Here is an 18,645-nt window from a genome sequence, read left to right on the forward strand (position 1 = left end):
GGATACGCCGTTCATTTCAATAATCTCCAGAGGGAGTTTCAGCAGGAGCAGAAAGAAATGTGGGAAGATGTGAATATGTTGATGAAGTGCAATGAGCAGAAAGGCTATTTTGCCACCGAGTCATTGAGCTCCATGAGTGTTTCTGGTCTTTCCTTGGCAGAAATATGATTATGACAGCAGCACGGTGCGCAAGAAGTTCTTCCGAGAGGCTCTGCTGCAGATCATCATCCCGTACATGCTGCAGCAGCTCTCTCCATCCTGCTCGCCTGTGAGTAGCACCCTGCTAATCCGCTTCCCTGTAGCGCTTTGCCTGTCATTAAACTGCATGTTTACATTGTGCAATATGTCCTCACTGTGTTGCGACTCTTTTCCACCTGATACTTCCACGGTGCTGAATTTCAGCCCCACCGTTTTTTCTGGACTTCGGTCCAGAAACTAAAGCCACAAGTGAAAATTCCCCATAACAAATAAACCCATCTTTTTTTTCTAATTTACAGTCCCGAGATGTTTCCTTTTGTGTTTTTCGGCCGTACATTGACATAACACTCTCCGATGTCCTCAAGGCTTTTGATTTCTTTTAATTTGAACTCACAACAAAGAGGTTTTCACCTGATCTTTAAGGCAATGCATTGACTGCTGGAACCCCATTCTTGCCTCTCCTTCCTCCCCAAGGAGCTGCCTCGCTTCAAAGAGCTGATCTTCGAGGATTTCGCCCGTTTCCTGCTGGTGGAAAACCTGTTTGAGGAGGTGGTGCTGCAGTGCGTCTCCAAAGACATAATGATGGGTGAGGCACGCACGCGATTCAGAAGCAATACGGCCGGCAATAGTTCTAAATGTTATTCAACTGCGTTATCAAACACAGTCACTCACTTCCTTGTTTGCGTTTGTCGTCCAGCTGTGAAGGAGGCAGCCGTCCAGAGGAGACACAACCTGTACAGGGACAGCATCATTCTGACCAACAGCGACCCCAACCTGCACCTGCTCGGAGAAACCCCTCAGGTGGACTGGGCTGCAAAATTCGGGGGCGATGAGCCAGAGGGCCCCGCTGGTGGTGGTGGTGGTGGCGTCGGCTCTGAAGGAGGAGGCTCCGGGAGCAGACGCAGGCAGGTGGTGTCCATGATCCAGCTGGACGGGATCCCTCTGCCCTTCGAGTCCTGCCTGGAGGTCCCAGGTGTGGAGCTCATCCCCGAAGAGGACTCCGAGGCGTCTGAGGGCATGGAGGAGGACCGAGGGGAGGACGAGGAGGACCAAGGCCCGCAGCAGGACCCCAAGTCACCCGACAGCGTGACTGGAATCAGAGACCTGATTAATCCGGTGGTGAAGTTGGCGCTTCCCGTCTCGGAGGAGGGCCCGGGAGACATGACCAACGGGACGGAGCCCACCACAGGCACCATCACCTGGGAGGACGGGGAGCAGGAGGAAGTGACGCACGTCACCACCACGGTGGAGGACGTCCCCAGGACGTCTCCTCCGCGAGACAAGACGCCACCGCAGGAGGTCGTCCAGCAGCCGGTGGAGCAGGAAGCCGGTGAGGAGCATCAGGAGGAGGCAGCCGCCGTGGACGCCGTGGAGGCTATAGAGATGGCGAAGCAGGAAGACCACAGCGAACGGGTTGCCGAGGGCGGCGCAGAAGAGCCGGATTGCGAGCCGTCGCCACCGCTGGCTTCGGACTGCAGCTCGCACAGCGACAGCGGCTTCCAGTCACCGGCCAGCACGGGGCCGGACGAAGGTGAGCCTCAGCCAATCACCAACGGTCTGGACGCAGAGGACAAAGTCCTCGACCCGGTGGAAGTGGAAGTGGTTTTGGCGTAAGAAGGCAATCCTCCAAACAGAAAAAAAATTGTGCACCACATGTGAAGAGAGAGAAGCGATATAAATAAGGACTGTATTTCAAGGTTTCATTCAGCAGTGATGTTGCACTCTCCCAGCCTCCCCTTCATTTTATTTTTCAACTTTGGTGATTGGTTTCTTTCTATGCAGCTTCGTGGATCTCGTTGCAAAGTGTCTTCATAGTTTGTGTATGACGCTGCTTTCATATCTGCTCCTTTATGGGATGTTAACAGGTGGACAGGTCCATCACAAGGACCAGGGGTTTTTAAAGTAGTAATCTTTTTTTTTTAAATTTAGTTTTGAAGTCTCTAAACAACAACCACATCTAAGTTATTAATGTTTCAAAGTTGTGTTAAAGGTTTGTTTACGTAAATTGGCCTGTTTTGTTTTTTTCTTCACATTGATAATCACAGCCTCTATGGGCAGCAGGGGGCGCTACAATCAGCCTTCAGATGATGGATGGGGTTTTGTCCCACTGCTATTTTCTTTTTCTTTTTAAATACCAGTATCTATTTTTGTAAAAATGGAATTTTCCTACGCAACCTGTTCTTGAAAGAGATTTTCCTGTATTCGCAAATGGCCTTCATGTTTCAACACCAGATACTTTGTACAATCTGTCAGGAATGATTTGCACTTCCACTGTGATTTCATGACTTGTTTTCATCTTTTTGACAAGCAACCAAAACTCATCGGGTCTTGGGCGTAGACGAGCAAGAGACAGAAAATAATGTCTCTTGTAGGATTTTGATGTAACGTGTAATCTGACGGAGCTCTCTTTGTGATGTCATATTGTACTTCATGTTAATGAAGTACATTAAGGCATTAAATCAAACCCGACAGCCACAACTTTCTATTTGAACCCGATCTTTTCTAACCGAATCAAAATTTTAAATCTGGGTTATTTTTTGGATGAAGTGACTTTTTACAAGAGTTGTGTATCCTTATTTGTGTTCTAAAATGAATAGATAAGCGATTGCATCAGTGATACTTATCTTGTGGAGGACATGGTTCATGTTGGGGGTAAAGTATTGGGTTACTGTAAATCATGCCATGATGGCGATTTAGTTTCCTGGAATGAAATTAGAGACAATAAATCTTCTAATATGGTGAACATAACAGACAAACTTCCAATTTTTGCAGGCTCAGCAGACTTGACATGCTAAAGACTCGTGGTTGAAAAAAAGGAAAAGCATCCACAACAGCGGACGCGGTCTGTTTTGTTCTTTTAATAAAATGGAGATATTTGTTGCTTTTGGATACTGTATTTGTATCTACATTTCTAATAATAAAAAATAAAAAAAATCTTCTGGAAAAAAAAAGACAAATAGACATGATAAATAAGTGTGGCGTGCACAGAGTACACAGGGGTACCAGAAGTGGAATTAACATATGTAAATAAATAAAGTACAAACATACCATTTTACATCTTCATTTTTATTAGAACAGAAGTATCAAATTACATTGGATTTCATGAATTTGCAGTTAGACACCAGTTTCTTTCCAGACCATTAAGGGGAACTCTTAAGTGTTCCTGCATCTTTGCACCGTCTGCAGTCAACAGAGCAAGCCGCGCCCTCATCAAAGATGAGAAGAGTTGCAGTTCCTCCTTTTCTCAAGTTTATCAGCCAGTGTCCTGATGTGACGCTGACTGTTGATGCTGTATCCAAGGCACATTTTGATTTGGCTGCATTTAGATTCATACATAAGACCCAGTTCTTCCTGGACTGTGTGACCTTCTGCGGTTTATTTATTGCAAAACACGTCTGCTTGGTGTGGGAAGCTCAGCTGCCGTGTTTAGTGTTAAAAATACTGTGATTCAAAAGAGAAGATCAGCACACCTGAACAGAAAACAACTAAAAACTGAGCTGTAAGCCTCAAGGTTCTTTTACTTTCTTCTTTTTTTTTCGGTTTGTGGTTTGTCAATGATTGCCACAGAGCCACATGACCGTACATGCATACGTTGGAGAATGACACAGCAGAGAAGTTACCGTATGATTCATTTACTTAATCTGATCTCGGTCTTGTGACTGTAAATCTCAGCTCCAGGAGAACGTCTGCTTTAAAAGGTTTCACACACACACACACACACACACACACACACACACACACACACACACACACACACACACACACACACACACACACACACACACACACACACACACACACATATTGCAAAAGGCAGAAAAATCTTTGTGAAAATCTAAAATCTAATCATTCTTAGTGTCAGAACACCTTCAATTGTTAGTTCATAAAAATACTGTGAAGTAGTTTGAAAAAACAGAACCAACAGTAATAATCAAGCTATACATGTCCTCTCATCACGGGTATGGGTCGTTCCTCTACTTGCGACCAGTCCAATAAAATGTTAGAATACAAAAACAACTAAAAGCAGGGCTCTCAAGTTTTGACGGCAGGCAAGCGTGACATGAATCCCCCCGGAGACGTCGTCGACGGGGGTTGGGTGGGGGGAAGCAACGGTGACGACGACAAATACGCGCCGCCGGACGGCTCCAGTCCCGCCTGTCATTACATCTTAACCGGACACGACACATGCAAATGATACGTTTTTCAGGTCATGTCTGCGCTCTGCGGCACATGAAATAGGCTGGAGTCTTTTTTCAGCGTGAGAAATACGACGTGTGGCGGGAGGGCGTGATTTAAGACCGAAATGCGTGACAGTCACGCTCAATGCGTGACCCTTGAGAGCCCTGTAAAAGATTAGAGAGTTTAGGTAAGCAGCCCTGTTTGTTAAAATGTGACAACTCTGTTTTCATATCCGTTGTGTCCAAACTGCATTTGACTGAACCGCCATTTGTCAGCCGTAACCGCCGCATGAGTGCAGTGCAGAACACTCACGTGCACGATCACGCACGCGAGTCTTCTGTGAACGAAGCCCAGTGATCATCGGATCACAGCGAGTGGGAGAGGGACTTCCCTCTCTGTTTAGTAGACATCATTCATTACACTCACATAGCGAGCAGTTGTTTTTCTTTGCTATTTTAAAACTCTAAATATCATATGGACACTCATAAACAACAGATTCCCGCGGTCACAAACCAGAGAGAAACAGCCGACTGGCCCAGTGACGGACAGTCAGAACCACATGTCCGTTCCCACATCCAGATGACTTTTTTGCGACAGTGTCGTGTGCGTAAGTAAAGAGCAGCTCATTCCCCTTTAGTAGCCCCCACTCAGTGTTAAAAATCCTCACAAATACCAACTGTACCCAGAGCAAGTGAACCAAAAGCTGAAATTAGTACATCAAGTAGTTTCCCATTTAGTATCCACAGTATATCCCTAGTATCCCTTTTCACTGATAACGGAGGAGAAGAAATAGAATATAAACATCCTCTGGACTGTCCGTACCATCAGATGTGACCCAGGAGAGGGAATGCGATGAAGTAACCGATGGCAGAGCCCGCGATGATCCCGAGGAAGATCCAGGTGTTGTAGGACATGGCGCACAGCATCAGCATGTAGCCCAGAGACACCTGCAGTATGTGGAGGACCGCCTGGATACCGTGCAGCAGCCAGCTGCAGAGGAACGAGAAGGAGGAAGATCGATATGAGAGGAGCATTACCAGAAACATCTGACTCCATGTAGCAGAAAGAATTCAGTCTGTCAGGATGCTTCGGGTTACATGTCGCTTCTGGGGTTTAATCCCTGGAACAGAATATGTAACATGTGAACCATTCAAAAAGAAAAGGAGGTTAATGTTCATTTCCACAGACATCACCTAGTGTCTAAGAAATATGCACCCACAGTGAGGAATGACTGCAATGGTCCAGCCGAACGACATTCCTTTTCAAATATCCGCTGAAAACCAAAAAACTGGACACACTTCATTTAGCAAACCACCAAACTGGGTCAGACTCAAGGAAACGCAGCAACTGCTTTTACGTTTGACCTGATTTCAGGTCGAGCCGGTTTCCGCCATTAAAGAAAGACATACAGATGAGTTAGCCATGACTTGAAAAGAAGGGAAAACAAAATGCACGCCTGACCGTTTTCTGGGGTCCGGAGCGGGAGCGAGCGACTCTATGGGGGTCAGCGAGGACTCCGAGGGGCTGCTCTCCAGCACGGAGATGCTGTCGCCGACGAAGGGCCGGGAGGCTGCGCACGAACCCAGAGGCTGAGCCAGCTTGGAGCTCCTCGTCAGCCACACCCTCCACACTTTGAGCAACTCGAAGAAGACCGTGAGCAGCAAGACCACAAACACCGACAACGCCATCCCTGGGAGACAAAGACAAGTCCCTCTTAGTACCTCAAAAGGAATAGGAGACCACTTCTTCATATCTGTACTGTGAACTATGACATCACGTTTCTTAATTGACTACAATGACTTCCTGGACTCCCTGTGACGGTATCAATGTTCCTATCTCACTCTGCAAGAAAGCAAATTTTAAAATGTTGACGCTATTTCTTTTAATACCACGATGTTGCTTTTTCTCTGGGAACCAGTGCCACACCTTCGCTTTTTTACATCATTATTGTGATAAGCAAACAAGCTCTTTGTCGTCACGTGTAGTTCATCCAAAATGAATAAAAAATGCTGCCACATAAATAAATAAAGAACATAGAGTAATAAGCCACACTTCTAAGATCAAACACACATATATCAGAAAATACATCAGGACAAATCTTAGACAGATGTGCAGGAATTGGGTGAAAACCGTCTTCTAAAAACATGATAAAAAAAACAACGCGGCGAGAAAAAGACTCAAAGTGAGGTCCAGCCCAGTAATATACTGCAGCTTGGTCACAATGCTGTGATTACTACATTTAGGAGATGCTTATAATACAATTGTTAGAGGTACTGGCTGGATAAAAATGCCATCATTGGTGAGATTTGACGATGAATAAAGTTGTACATCTGACTGCAGCAGCGGTTTGAAGTCTATATGAAGTCTCTGGTTAATATTTGACAATGAAACCAGGTCAATGTTTGAATCCCCTAGAACTGGTGACTCCAAACCAACAACAGCTGCTACCCTCCTCCTCAGAAGAAGAAAATCAATACCCACTTCTCACAGGGACTTTTCAAGCTGACGGTCTTGGACAATAGGTTTCAAGTGGAACATTTCGCTTTACAATAGAGAAAAGTAGCTAAGCTACAGTAAGTGTGAAAGAGGCATACTGGTTCCCAGAAAGTAAATGATACTGGGAGAGATGTGTCGTCAGTGAGCGGCTGATACTGTTGAACACTACCGTCTTACCTGCAGGCCCGTGCACGTTCCAGAAGTCGAACAGCAGCGTCACGCTGGTCGACACCTCAAAAGTCATCTGAAGGGGAGATATGAGAAAAATAATGTTAAAAACTCTGGTTAACTGACAATTTTAAGGAAGGTTATGATTACGTTTCAAAGCACCGGTGCAACTCAGAGGAGCAGGCCGCTACGCCGCGGCTGACCTCCGCCTCTTTCCACTCAGTAACTTACTGCGCTGCTCTGAGATCAGTCCTCTGGCCTCCTGGTGCAATGACTCAACGGCTATGATTTCAGATCCAAGCAGGCTATCCTCTCTCTTACTGTTCATGAAAAGAATATGACCGAGAGCCTCATGATAATAATTTAAAAAAGGATTTCTCAACCCAAATGTTTCAGAATATTATTCCTAAATATATCGGGAAATATATATATGCATGAAAAATACAGGAAGAAACACACTTCTATTGCCTGAACCAGGAACCACGAAGGCTAAACAAGACCAGGAGAAGCAGAGCTCCACTCCTGCTGCTTCATGGCTTGTCAAGCAGGAAATTCCACCAAGGTGCACACAGAATTAATGTATTATTCCACCTCCCATCTTTTATGCCACACTCGGTTATCTACAAAATACTTTTGGGGGATTCCTTTAAACTGATAGGATGAGGGAAATGTAATTCAAACTGGTCTGAACAAACATCCATTCAGCAGGTCTTGCTGGGCGCATTGTCCCACAAAAGCATACTCTGTTCTGCTCGGGCAGGCGTGTGACTGACAAGAGGAATGTACTTTCTGTGTGCGTGTGCGTGTGTGTGTGCGTGTGTGCGCGTTAGTCCCTGCCAGGCTCTTTTCTCCTCTGCTCTGCCTATTCAGCATCTGTACAAGCATGACTTCTCTCACCAGCTGCACACAGGTGATGGTCTACCTGGAACCTTCAACCTTATGTCCATCAATCAATTGGTCGTCAACTTAATATTAATATTTTGTTTGGTTCGAGCTTCCTCAATATGAAGACTTGCTGCTTTAAAAAAAACATTATTATCAAATATATATGTATATTTGGACTATTGGTTGAACAGAAAACAAGCTGGATTCGTCACCTTGTGCTCTGGGAACGTGATGGGAGATTCCCTAAATTATTTGACGTTCAACAAAATAATAAAGAAATGTTGCAGTTTGAAAAAACTTGAGGCACCCACAGTTTCGGGAATTGAGGTGAAATAACATGGTGCGCATCGTGAGCGCACATATGATGTTGGCAAGACTCCCTGAGTGCTCCAGGAAGTTGGTGTGTGAACTTTAATTGTATGTTTCCAAGCTTGTTGAGTAATAACTCTACCATTATAATATGTCATGTTGGTTTAAAATTTGTCTGATTTTTTTTTTATTGCTCTGGTTTCAGTCACATCTCTTCGAAGGGGAAACGTGTGCAATGACTGAGATGGAGACTCATGAACTTGCAGAATTAAACGTCTAAAGTTCAAAGTCTACCAGCAGAACCAGAGCACTAATAGTTGAGGACAGAAGTGTTTGTGGCGGTAGGAAACATGACAGAGAAAGTCAAATATAGACAACTTGAGTCACCAATCTGACCTAAGACCAGTCACAATGATCATTGTGAGCTTATCTTCCAAACCACTTGAGGTGAGGATGGAGGGGACGGATGATGTAATCATTTTACCAGGTGAATGTGGAGATCGCAAACCAAGAACAGAATGTGTCTACTGCAAACACTCCTTGTGACCCGAGCGAGGGCAGCATGCGTCTGCGTGCTGGAGCCCACATGTAATTACCTTTATGCAAAACACATATGAGGACTTGTTTTGTTCCATCCAATCTGTGCACACAGTAATAACATTCCACGTTATAGTTTAACAATAGATGATGTCCAGCTATTGTTAAATACACTGTTGTTAAAGCAAAAAGGTGGTTAGCAACAACCCAATGAGTTATTACGGTTGTTTTAAGTGAAGCACGTGACGTTTTCATCCCGACTGGCCAGCCTTTCCGAGCGATAACAAGTCCCATAGCACAAGATTCCAAGCGCTGAACGACTGAACGACACACTTTGTCATGTAAACCCAAAACTTAGAAGAAAAACTACATAAGAGCACTTACCGACATCATGGTGAGCGTGCTGAGCGCAGTCAGTTTCAGCGGTCACTCGCTACAAGTTTCCCATCGCTGACGACTCGCGTCCCGGGGAAGAGCTGCTGCTCGAGTGCAGACGAGCACGAGCAACTGCTCAAGTGCAACAAAGTACCTTGCAGCTGCTAGTGCACTAACGACTCAGTCAGTCAGCGAATCGGAACGAGACAACCGCCTGACCCCAGACAATAAACACAGGGTTGACGGGTAGTGGAGTTTTTAACAAACTAGATACGAAGACGCACTGCGACGAGATACTCGAAACGTTGATTTAGGTCGCTCGGAAACTCAAATAGTGTCGTCAACGTCGAGCAGAGCATGCATTTGCATTATAACCAATATTCAGCGAACAATAGCCGTGGAAATGTAGTTTATAGAGAAATGATACGCATGCGCAGAATGGATCTTCTTCGGCAAACGACGAATTGGTGCAGTACCGCTACCTATTGGTGTGGAGGGTGGATCAGGATGTCTAGTGCTTACATTATTTGAAATAATTAAATACATAATAATTTAAGAAACAAACACACGTTAAAAAAAAGCTTTGTTTCTGGAAGATTGTTACTTGAGAGCTGACAAAATTAGACTTATTGTGACTTTGATGTTAGTCATGTTTAGTTTTTTTCTGATCTCGGAAAAACATGTCAACCTGCAAGGCATCAAATTATTATAGCAATATTTACATTTGGGCGATATCAATATGCAATATTGTTCGTGGTTTTACTGTTTGTTCATGCAGAGCGCCTACAACTAGTTCCTCTGTTCAAGTGCTACAAAGCTATCAACTTCATTAGCATGGCCGACATTTAAACAGCAAACAGCCTGTCCATGTGTAAATTCAGCTGTTTTTAGTCCGAACAAACAGACATGTTTGCGCGATGCTCTTGTAACTGCCTTGTTGTCGAAAGGTGATGCAATGTACACAGTTACTTTAAAAAAAGATAACAAAAGAGTTTTGGAAGCATATTCCCATGTCAGAACAACTAAGCATAACTCTGTCCACATAAACAACAAAAAGCACGTCATACATCTTTATTGTTATACCGTACAGTACAACTGATTCCGCACTGTATGCTGAAATATACATTTACTGATTGAGGTGCTACCTTCTGCATCCACACCTGCAAACAGTTTAACGAGTAGAAAAATACAAAACCAGACACCGCTCATCAATATGTGAGGGGAAAAAAAAGAACAAAAAAAGAACAAAAAAGTAACTACAATTGGAGCTTCATAAAGCTATAGTACCTTTTGGTGGAGACGAATTAAACAGAATCCGGATCGATAAAGGCAGCGTGAAATGATTTTAGGGAGTTGGTGCTGCAGCATTCTTGGAGATGAGAGGATTGCACATATTTTCTAACATAAAAATAGGTCTACGGTCGAGTGGTCTCTCTGTTTTGGAAACGCTACATTTCTATACATCAGGTGCACTAAAGCAAAGTCCACAGGAGACACAACAAGAAGGAGCTGTGCATCCCCGATGTCCTCCCTGACAGAGAACAGGAGAAGTCCACCACGAGCTCCTGCAGGAGGTGGTGGGAATCCAGATTGTTTAAGGCATGCAGTCACAATGACGTAGAGCCAGGACAGGAACAGCAGTTTGTCTGTGGACAATCTCAGCGCTGATGTGTCTTAAATAAAATACAAAGTCTGAAAAAAAAAACACTTGGCAACATGATCTGCAACACCAGTCGACACCGGCATTGTGATGTTTTTTTTGTCTTCATTTCAGAGGATGGACTTTCAGATTGTACTATAAAAAGGTGTTAAAATAACACCAAACACACATCCAGGACAGCAGTTGTGCTTACAATTTTCAGCGGTGTTTTCAAAGTGATGTGGTTAAAACCATTATAATCATATAAATATGGATAGTTACTGTCATCAAGATAAAACAGAATAAGACAAATGTATGTAACATTCCAAAACATTTTCAGTTAAAAGTGTGGAATGATCACACAGCCCTCGTCCACAGCAGGCGAAGAGCAAAGAAACGGTCTACTCCCGATTCATTTAACACAGGCGCCGAATTACAAGTCAATTTGAGACAGTCGAGTTTGAGGGAAAACAGACGTCAGGTGAACTTATCAAAAATAAGTTCTGTTTTACACACATGCACACACGCGCGCACACGCACACACATAGAAAAGTGCCCTACTGTGCACGTGTGTGTTTATCACTGACACTCCAGAGCGCTTTTCATCTCATGGACGCAACACTAAAAGAACGTTAAGGCAACAGACAGGAGAAAAACTGCATTCGGACTGAAACGGTGACGCTAAACACCTGCATCGCATCTCAGGACCTCAATTTGTCCGTTCTGCTCGACATGCAGTCCACTTGCACATGGTGCATCACAGGAGCAGGGACTCCTTGAAGCATTTTGGTTTGCATGGGCCATTATGTCCAGCTCCACCTGCAGGAGTTTGAGGAGTTTGCACCAGAGACAGCCACAAGAGGGCAGTGAAAGCCTGAGTCGTCGCTGCAGTCGTCACATCCAGCTGCAGGAGAAACAAGCCTCATCTGCAGATAAACTGTTCTCTGAATACAAAACAGGTGTCGTAGCTAAACCTCTCAGCTGTATGAGGCAACAGCACATGATGGCAGCTCAAGGATGTGTAAATATATGTAAATATTCCAGTCGGTCATGTCGATTAAAACAATGCAAAAAAATATACAGATTCTAGAGTGACTTGCTTTATTGACTAATAGTATGTCATTTAGTTGTTGTTTTTACTGCCACCTGTTTCAAGTTGCACAACTGAAAGGCGTTGCTGAGACCCTGGTTGTCTTCAACACCGATTTGTCGGATTCAAACAAGTTCTGACTCAAGATGCTATAATCACAGAATATCCTGCACACTGGGTGTTTAACGAGTTAAACTAGACAAACCCTAACCTCTGGTGACGAGTCTTCCTTTCGACGTCCAGCATGAAGACATCCCTGCCCTGATGCTGCTGCTGCTGAGGACAACTGAGACACAAACGGACAGCGGTAGGTCACAATAACAAGTGGACTATTGGAACAAGAATTTAAAAAAGAAAAGAAAAAAAAGGCCAGCGATGGATCTCGTCAAACATGAGCCTTCAGGAGGCTAAAATAATTGTCAAGGCATCACAGATGCAAAGGTTCATTGGAGAACCAAAAGCAGGTTTAACTCCTTCCCATGAAAGAAACATGTTCAATCACTGAATGATCGAAACGCTGTACTTCTTTTAGGCACAGTGATGTTCAACCGTTCCGTCTGACTCTACCTGATGAGACACGACAAATTAAACTTATATTCAATAGAAGACAGGATCCCTTTTTTTGTTTGTTACTTATTCAAGGACAAATACACAATCTTTGGGGTGCTTGTAACGGGGAGGGGGGGGGGGGGGGGGTGGAGTTATCGTCCATCCTCTGAAACCCGCCGTGTCTCTGTTCTGATTACTCCAGGGTGTCGAATGCCTGCTTCCCTAATGTTCACTGTTGAAACTGGAGTCGACGCTACTGCAGCTTTCCTCGTAAGTGGGTGGGGGCTCTGTAACACACAAAGACAAAAGAAAAATAAAGTCAGTATCAATATATATACAAAAATGAAGTTCTGCCCCAGCTCCTAGCCTCTGTTCCTCTGGTAACTACTAAAGTACACTGTAAATCAATGGATTTTGTCATGGAGGGTTTCTTTTTTTATCAGTCTATCTGAAATGTGATTCTAACCGGGGCTGAATGTGTTGTTGACACTTTTCAGCTTTGACATGACAGCGGTAACATGGGCTCCTGTAATAATTATAGCATTACTCTGTGGTTATTACACAATTATTAGATTACGTGTTTTAGGATTATTGAGTTTCAACTGTGAATGACTCAGCCACCACAATCAATGGATGTTTATCCGGTTTTAGAGATTGAACTTAAGACAATTTATCCCTTGAACTCACTGAAGTCAGAACCTAAATAAAAAAAAATACGTTGCAAAGCCCTGACTGTGATAAGGGGTGAAGTGGATTTTTAATTGGCCTCGGATGCTTTTATTTGTCTGCTTGCTGGTGTTGAAGAACTAACCGTGAGGGTAGTCACAGCTGCTGTACTCTGGGGGGAGGATGAGAGAACAGGAAGTAGGGATAGGAGTCACGTTTCCCTCGGTGAAGAAAGGTATGGTGGCCCCGGTGGACACACAGAACAGGGGAGCGGACGCGTCGGACCAGCTGTGGCCGGGAGGCAGAGCAGTGCCCGGCGCGTGGCTGAAGGCGCCGGAGGACATGGTGAGCGGCTGACCGAAGGGGTCCTGCTGAGAATGACTCTTAGTGGGAATCTCCTCACTGGCCACTCCGCCTGCGTACAGCCCCTCTTCTGGCTCCTCCTCCTCCGCCGGCGGAGCACTGGGCATCACGCCTGCCGCGCCGGGTGCGGCCGTTGCGCCGCTGTGGCCTGGACCGGAGAGCATGGACGTCGACGGAGACAAGTTCACGGCAATATTCCCAATGCAGATGGGCAGAGTGACAACGATGTCTGGAGACTTTAGTGACACCTGTAGCACAAACAGGAGACTTGTTTTATAGATTGGCTATTATTCATTTGCGTTTAAGGAGCTGGTTGCCAGAAAATAAACCACAAGTAGCTGAAAATGTAGCTCTAAAATCTAAAATATTCTGATTGTGTGCAGGCGCCAGCGGGAACAGAAACAAAACAATCATTAAAAAAACAGTGTCGCCCTCTAAGTACGCTCCACTACTCGGCATTATAATTAACTTTCAAAGTTCGGAGGATTTTAATATTGTCCACATTTAAAACACACACACACACTGACCTGAATGATATAGTCGATGTCTATGAGGCTGCAGCCGGCCAGTGCTGACTGAGGAAGAGGAGGGACGATGATCTCCGCTCTCCACTCTGCATGTTTTCCTGCTTTCACGCCGGCGCCCTCCACCTCCGCGATGGTCCGCAGGTCGACTACAGGCCGCTTGGTCTTGTAGGTCACTTTCTGTTATGAGGACAAAAAAACATGCAACAGTGACTTTGAGCCAATTCACCCACATCGAGCTCATTGGAAAGAAAAGTGTCTCCTTTGTAATAGAGGAGGAACTCATACTCGGGGTCCAGAGTGATTTCCTGTGCTCCCACATGGAGGATGATGCTCTATGAATTAATTAAAACCCTTAAAATGGATATTTCCAGTGGGCTGTGCACACTGGTTGTGCTCAAAATAATGTTTTTTTTTGGAAAAGACTATGAAGACACAGATTATGATTTTATGATCCATTTTCTTTCTTTTTGATTGTTTTTTACGATTCAGTGCAGCTGTTCTGTGCTCAGAAAGCCTTTGCGAGACACAATTTCCATAGATGAATCACTGCAGCAAGAAGTTAGCCTCTTTAAAGGGTGAGTGAAAAAAACAGCATTATGACCGATAATAATTACTGCTCTACCTGTATGAGACTGGCCAGCATGCATCCCGTGTCCTTCCCGGACTTATTGTGGATCTCGGTGGCTAACTTGATGACCTGCCCAGGGATGTAACCCCTCAGGTCGCTGCGAGCTTTCAGCATCAGGGTCCCCGTCTTCACCAGGAGGTAGGTGAACTTCTTCGTGGCCACGGCGTAACTCGGATTCTGCGGAGACGGAGTCACAGGATAAACGTTTTCTGAGGGAGCGTCATTAGCTGACAGTGATTTTAAAATCCTGCTTTCTTCCAAAAAAATCAGGAAACGCTTGACAGTCATGTCGGGAAGAGCGTGAGTGATAAGTGAGTAATGCAGGGGAGGTTGAGGAGAAAATGAATTAGACCCTGCTTGGCCGTAAAATCAAATAAGCCTCGACCGAGACAAGCACTGATCAAATAAAGAGATGCGTCCCTTCTTCTGCTCTAATCTCTGCATTAGTGTCTGAACTTTGAGGTTTGCTAGGCAAGAAAATGAGCCAAGGGAGATTTTCAAAAAAAGTTGGGAAACTTTTAACTTACTTCAATGGCAGGAACCTCATTGAGGTTGAGCCGGTTGAGCAGGTAGAAGGGCCTCAAGGCTTTGTAGTCCTTGGAGAAGCGGGGCGTGTCGATGGCCGCCCTCACGCGGTACATTATCTTCCCAAAGGGTCCCTCGAAGGAGGTCGGCACAGCGACTGAAGAGAGAATTGCAAATGTTACTTTGGTATCTCAATCGATATGTGTTGGGTGAAAAGAACAAGTAACAAATTATCAAAATGTCGCAATAATGCAATTCTTGAAAAGGCTAATTTAATTGGGCTAAAATTGTAATAGATTTTATTTTAAATTGTTGGCCTCTATCAGAGCTGTCATGAGGTAAGGAGCTTTTCAGACTGTGATTCCAGCACATTTGTCGACAATGGAGAAAAAAAAGACACTGATTGTTCTTGTGACTCGAGGAAAGGGCAGCGAGGAGCAGGAAACGGGGAGGGAGAAGGCTGCAGGGAAGGAAAATAAAGGAGAGGCAGATAAAAATAACTGTTTAGGGACCAACAGACAGTAGGAGAGAGATGTTGAGAGCCAGAGGAAAGGAAGAAAAAAAAACTCATCTGGAAGCCGTACAAACAATCTGCATGTAAATTCCTAAACACGATGTACAAAAATTTGATTAATGTGCTGTCAAAACAAAGGCTGAGCCACTCTCACTATCGTGAAGCGTTCCGCTTCTTCCTGACCCTCATTCAGATGCTAATGTCAGTGAGGCGGGCGGCGGCTCCAGGGACGAGTCTGCTGCTGCTGCTGTCAATAAGAATTAAACCAGAGACGTGGGCTGCTGTTGTGTTTTGTTGCAGACCGCTCGGAGAGCTAAAACAAAGCGGTGCACGGACCGACAAAGGACGGACTGAAGCACTGAGCGGTCTTTCCCTGGAGACGCACCAGCTTAACCTGCTCGCGGCGGCCGAAAGTGGCGGAGGATTGTGAAACGTGCCGAACAAAGACCCCCCTCAAACTCTTTGAGCCACAGCTTTACTTGCTAAATTCATTTCAACTGGGCAGCTCCTTGACATTTACTTTTTCAGGATGGACTTGTACAACCAATGAACCTCGTGAGCACCTGTTGATTTGCACCAGTAGAGGCACCTACTTTAAAACTGGGCCACATTTGTGGTAAAAGTGATGGAGTCATGGTCCCCAGTGGATGGATCCTATTAAATATTCCTCTATTGTCGTCTTCAGGGTTGTTTTTGTCTCACCGAATGCATCATTTGAGTGTAGCAGCCAATATCTTCCTCCCAGCTTAGTGTTGGTGTTTTGAAATGTGTCACAGTTGACAGTTTAATTTCAGAAATCAACAGTGAGATAAGAAGTATTTGGGCATTTTAAGGCGGTCCTTGTCTTGCTCACTGGTTATTCCCATTTATTCAGTTAAGTTGTATGAAAACAAGGATTATTGCGCAATGTGCAGGGGCTCATCGACAAAGGATACAATGTTCTAGCGCTCCATCGAAACGCATCACCTTTTCATCTCGTTTGTTTCTCTCCTCTTCAGCATGTCCCTTTGGAATGAGGCCGTCCACCATTTCACCTCACCCTATCCCCCCTATCATTGTCCTCGTACTGAATGCATCTCGGCCTCTGCCTTCCTCGTCTCGTCTGAATTCTCGTTCCCTCGGCGGAAATTGATCAGCCCAGAACACCATCTGATGCCTCGACTCCAGTTAAATGCCCATTTTATAAACTGCTCCTCCAGAATCGCCGCGCAGTCGAATCCTTGACAGGTGAAGAGTCCCACTTCTGGTGCTCACTGCATTCATGCAGCACCTTTATCCTCAGAGCACGAAGCGCTCTGCAACACCCCCACATCCAGCTCAGCACGCATCGTCCCGGTGTTTCTTTGCTCAAGGACACTCAGACAGGAGGTAGAAGCTGAAACATTGATGATGTGATAATCAACGACCTGCTGTAGAGGAGCTTATTGAAAGAGCTGCAGCTGCTTGTTCAGTATTTATGGTGGGCTTATGTGAAGTATTCACTTTTTACTTCCTTTGAAAAGAACGTTCATCCATTTACTGTCAGAGCAAACGCTTCATTGCATACTTGAAGACGCTTCAAGGTCTCCATCTCTCGTCTCTGAGTCGGAACTGTCCTTAAGCTGCTCAGTGTTCATTGCTGAGGACCACGGTCAGGAACACATAGGACGTTTTGTTTTCTTTAAGAGGATTTCTGTTTTGTTTTTTGAACATTTCTTTAATTTCAATCAACTTTATTATCATACTTGTGTACAACAATACATAGTCTTGTCATTCCAAGATCGTGCAACCTTTAAATAAAAGCAATGTCATCTGGTAATGAACTTCCACACTCTTGTAGGTTGCACATCACCATGATTCTCTAGCATTGTATGTATTTATGATGTGCTTTGATGCCGACACGTTTTTATATCTACAAATGGACATTTATAAAAGAGCCTAATAAATCTAATTATCGCCATTACCTATTCAATCCAGTGTTAAAATGCAGGCCGTTCTACCTAAAAGACTTTCTGTGCTGCGAGTCTTTTTTAATGACAGATCAGAATCAGTCTGCACGCTGTACCAGCAGGGGGTGTGGGACACACAGACATGGATAGGGTGAAAATGTTTCACTAATTGGTATTATATTTTGTATTATACGCACTGTAATAAGATATGTTTGAATATGGAAATGATGCAATATCCTTATCTTATAACATGTTGTATTTGCATTCATTTCCAGAACTCAATAAATGGACAAAGCACAGTTTCAAAAGTATGTTTGACATACAAGAGTCAAAGGTTGTTACAGAGTCTCGCAGGAAATACTGTCAATAACCATAAAGAAACCATCATGTTTGGAGGAATAGAATGTTGTATGTATGAGGCTATGAATGATATATGAAACCCTCTGTAAAAACTTCAGACTATAGATATGAAACCAGACAGTTTGGTGTATGTCGGTGTTACTGAAGTTTTCTTCTGGATCAGAGTCTGAGGAAGAATGTACTTTCAGTACTTGCATCATTATCCAATGGTAACTTTTGAGGAATTTAGGAGAAATTATTGAGGAATTTAGGAGAAAAAAGACAAAGTAGTAGTAAAAAAAAAAAAAAACACCCAAATGGGTATTCTGAATGTTTTCTTTCCACTGGTCTGACAGAAGACATGAGAAAGATGCAAAGTATCTCCCAACATCTCTAAATTGATTAGTGCCTGAAAACGTTTTTGCCATGTTTGTCTCCCTTCATCGCTAGATGATAGTTAACATGTCCTGTGCTGATGGACTCAAGTCCGAGGCTCTGAGAGCACGTAGGCATGAAAACCAATTAAACAGTGACTGCACAACAGGAGAGGACACTAAAAATATCCCCCCACCCCTGTGCTTCAGCCCACGCCTGAGAGAGTGCAAGATACCAGACAGACATTGCACTGTGTGTGCCCTCGCAGGTGCCAAGCGTGTTTAGCTGATCTCTGCGTCATGTCCGTGATTGTGATGTCATTTTTATTTTTTTATTATTCATCGGCCTTGTGAAG

The 18,645-nt window shown here is 44.4% G+C and overlaps 3 protein-coding genes across 6 annotated transcripts in view; 1 reads left to right on the forward strand and 2 right to left on the reverse strand.

Annotated features, from left to right (window-relative positions):
* The window catches only part of niban2a (niban apoptosis regulator 2a), a 23,290-nt gene extending 20,064 nt beyond the window's left edge, over positions 1-3,226 (forward strand). Inside the window, exons 12-14 of the mRNA XM_068574107.1 lie at positions 161-268; positions 673-784; positions 896-3,226. Of these exons, the coding sequence (XP_068430208.1) occupies positions 161-268; positions 673-784; positions 896-1,812 (1,137 nt within the window). The 3' untranslated portion in view covers positions 1,813-3,226. The remainder of the gene's footprint in view (positions 1-160; positions 269-672; positions 785-895) is intronic.
* slc31a2 (solute carrier family 31 member 2) overlaps positions 1-9,531 on the reverse strand; it is a 22,798-nt gene extending 13,267 nt beyond the window's left edge. The window contains exons 1-5 of one of the 4 annotated variants that reach the window (XM_068574109.1): positions 9,157-9,531; positions 7,051-7,117; positions 5,839-6,067; positions 5,200-5,367; positions 3,697-3,884 (exon numbers count right to left, since the gene is read on the reverse strand). In XM_068574109.1, the coding sequence (XP_068430210.1) occupies positions 5,202-5,367; positions 5,839-6,067; positions 7,051-7,117; positions 9,157-9,165 (471 nt within the window). In that variant the 5' untranslated portion in view covers positions 9,166-9,531 and the 3' untranslated portion in view covers positions 3,697-3,884; positions 5,200-5,201. Of the gene's footprint in view, positions 1-3,696; positions 5,368-5,838; positions 6,068-7,050; positions 7,118-7,272; positions 7,353-9,156 lie in introns of those variants that run through there. The other 3 variants (XM_068574110.1, XM_068574108.1, XM_068574111.1) reach the window with 3 other exon arrangements.
* Positions 9,532-10,211: 680 nt separating this feature from the next.
* Positions 10,212-18,645, reverse strand: part of arrdc1b (arrestin domain containing 1b) — a 29,702-nt gene continuing 21,268 nt past the window's right edge. Inside the window, exons 4-8 of the mRNA XM_068574829.1 lie at positions 15,137-15,291; positions 14,604-14,786; positions 13,982-14,158; positions 13,237-13,702; positions 10,212-12,712 (exon numbers count right to left, since the gene is read on the reverse strand). Coding sequence (XP_068430930.1) covers positions 12,648-12,712; positions 13,237-13,702; positions 13,982-14,158; positions 14,604-14,786; positions 15,137-15,291 — 1,046 coding nt within the window. The 3' untranslated portion in view covers positions 10,212-12,647. The remainder of the gene's footprint in view (positions 12,713-13,236; positions 13,703-13,981; positions 14,159-14,603; positions 14,787-15,136; positions 15,292-18,645) is intronic.

The sequence above is a fragment of the Clinocottus analis genome, unplaced genomic scaffold (genome assembly GCF_023055335.1).
Source record: "Clinocottus analis isolate CAN_PGR_092001 unplaced genomic scaffold, fCliAna1.0.p SCAF_13, whole genome shotgun sequence".
Lineage (NCBI taxonomy): Eukaryota > Metazoa > Chordata > Actinopteri > Perciformes > Cottidae > Clinocottus > Clinocottus analis.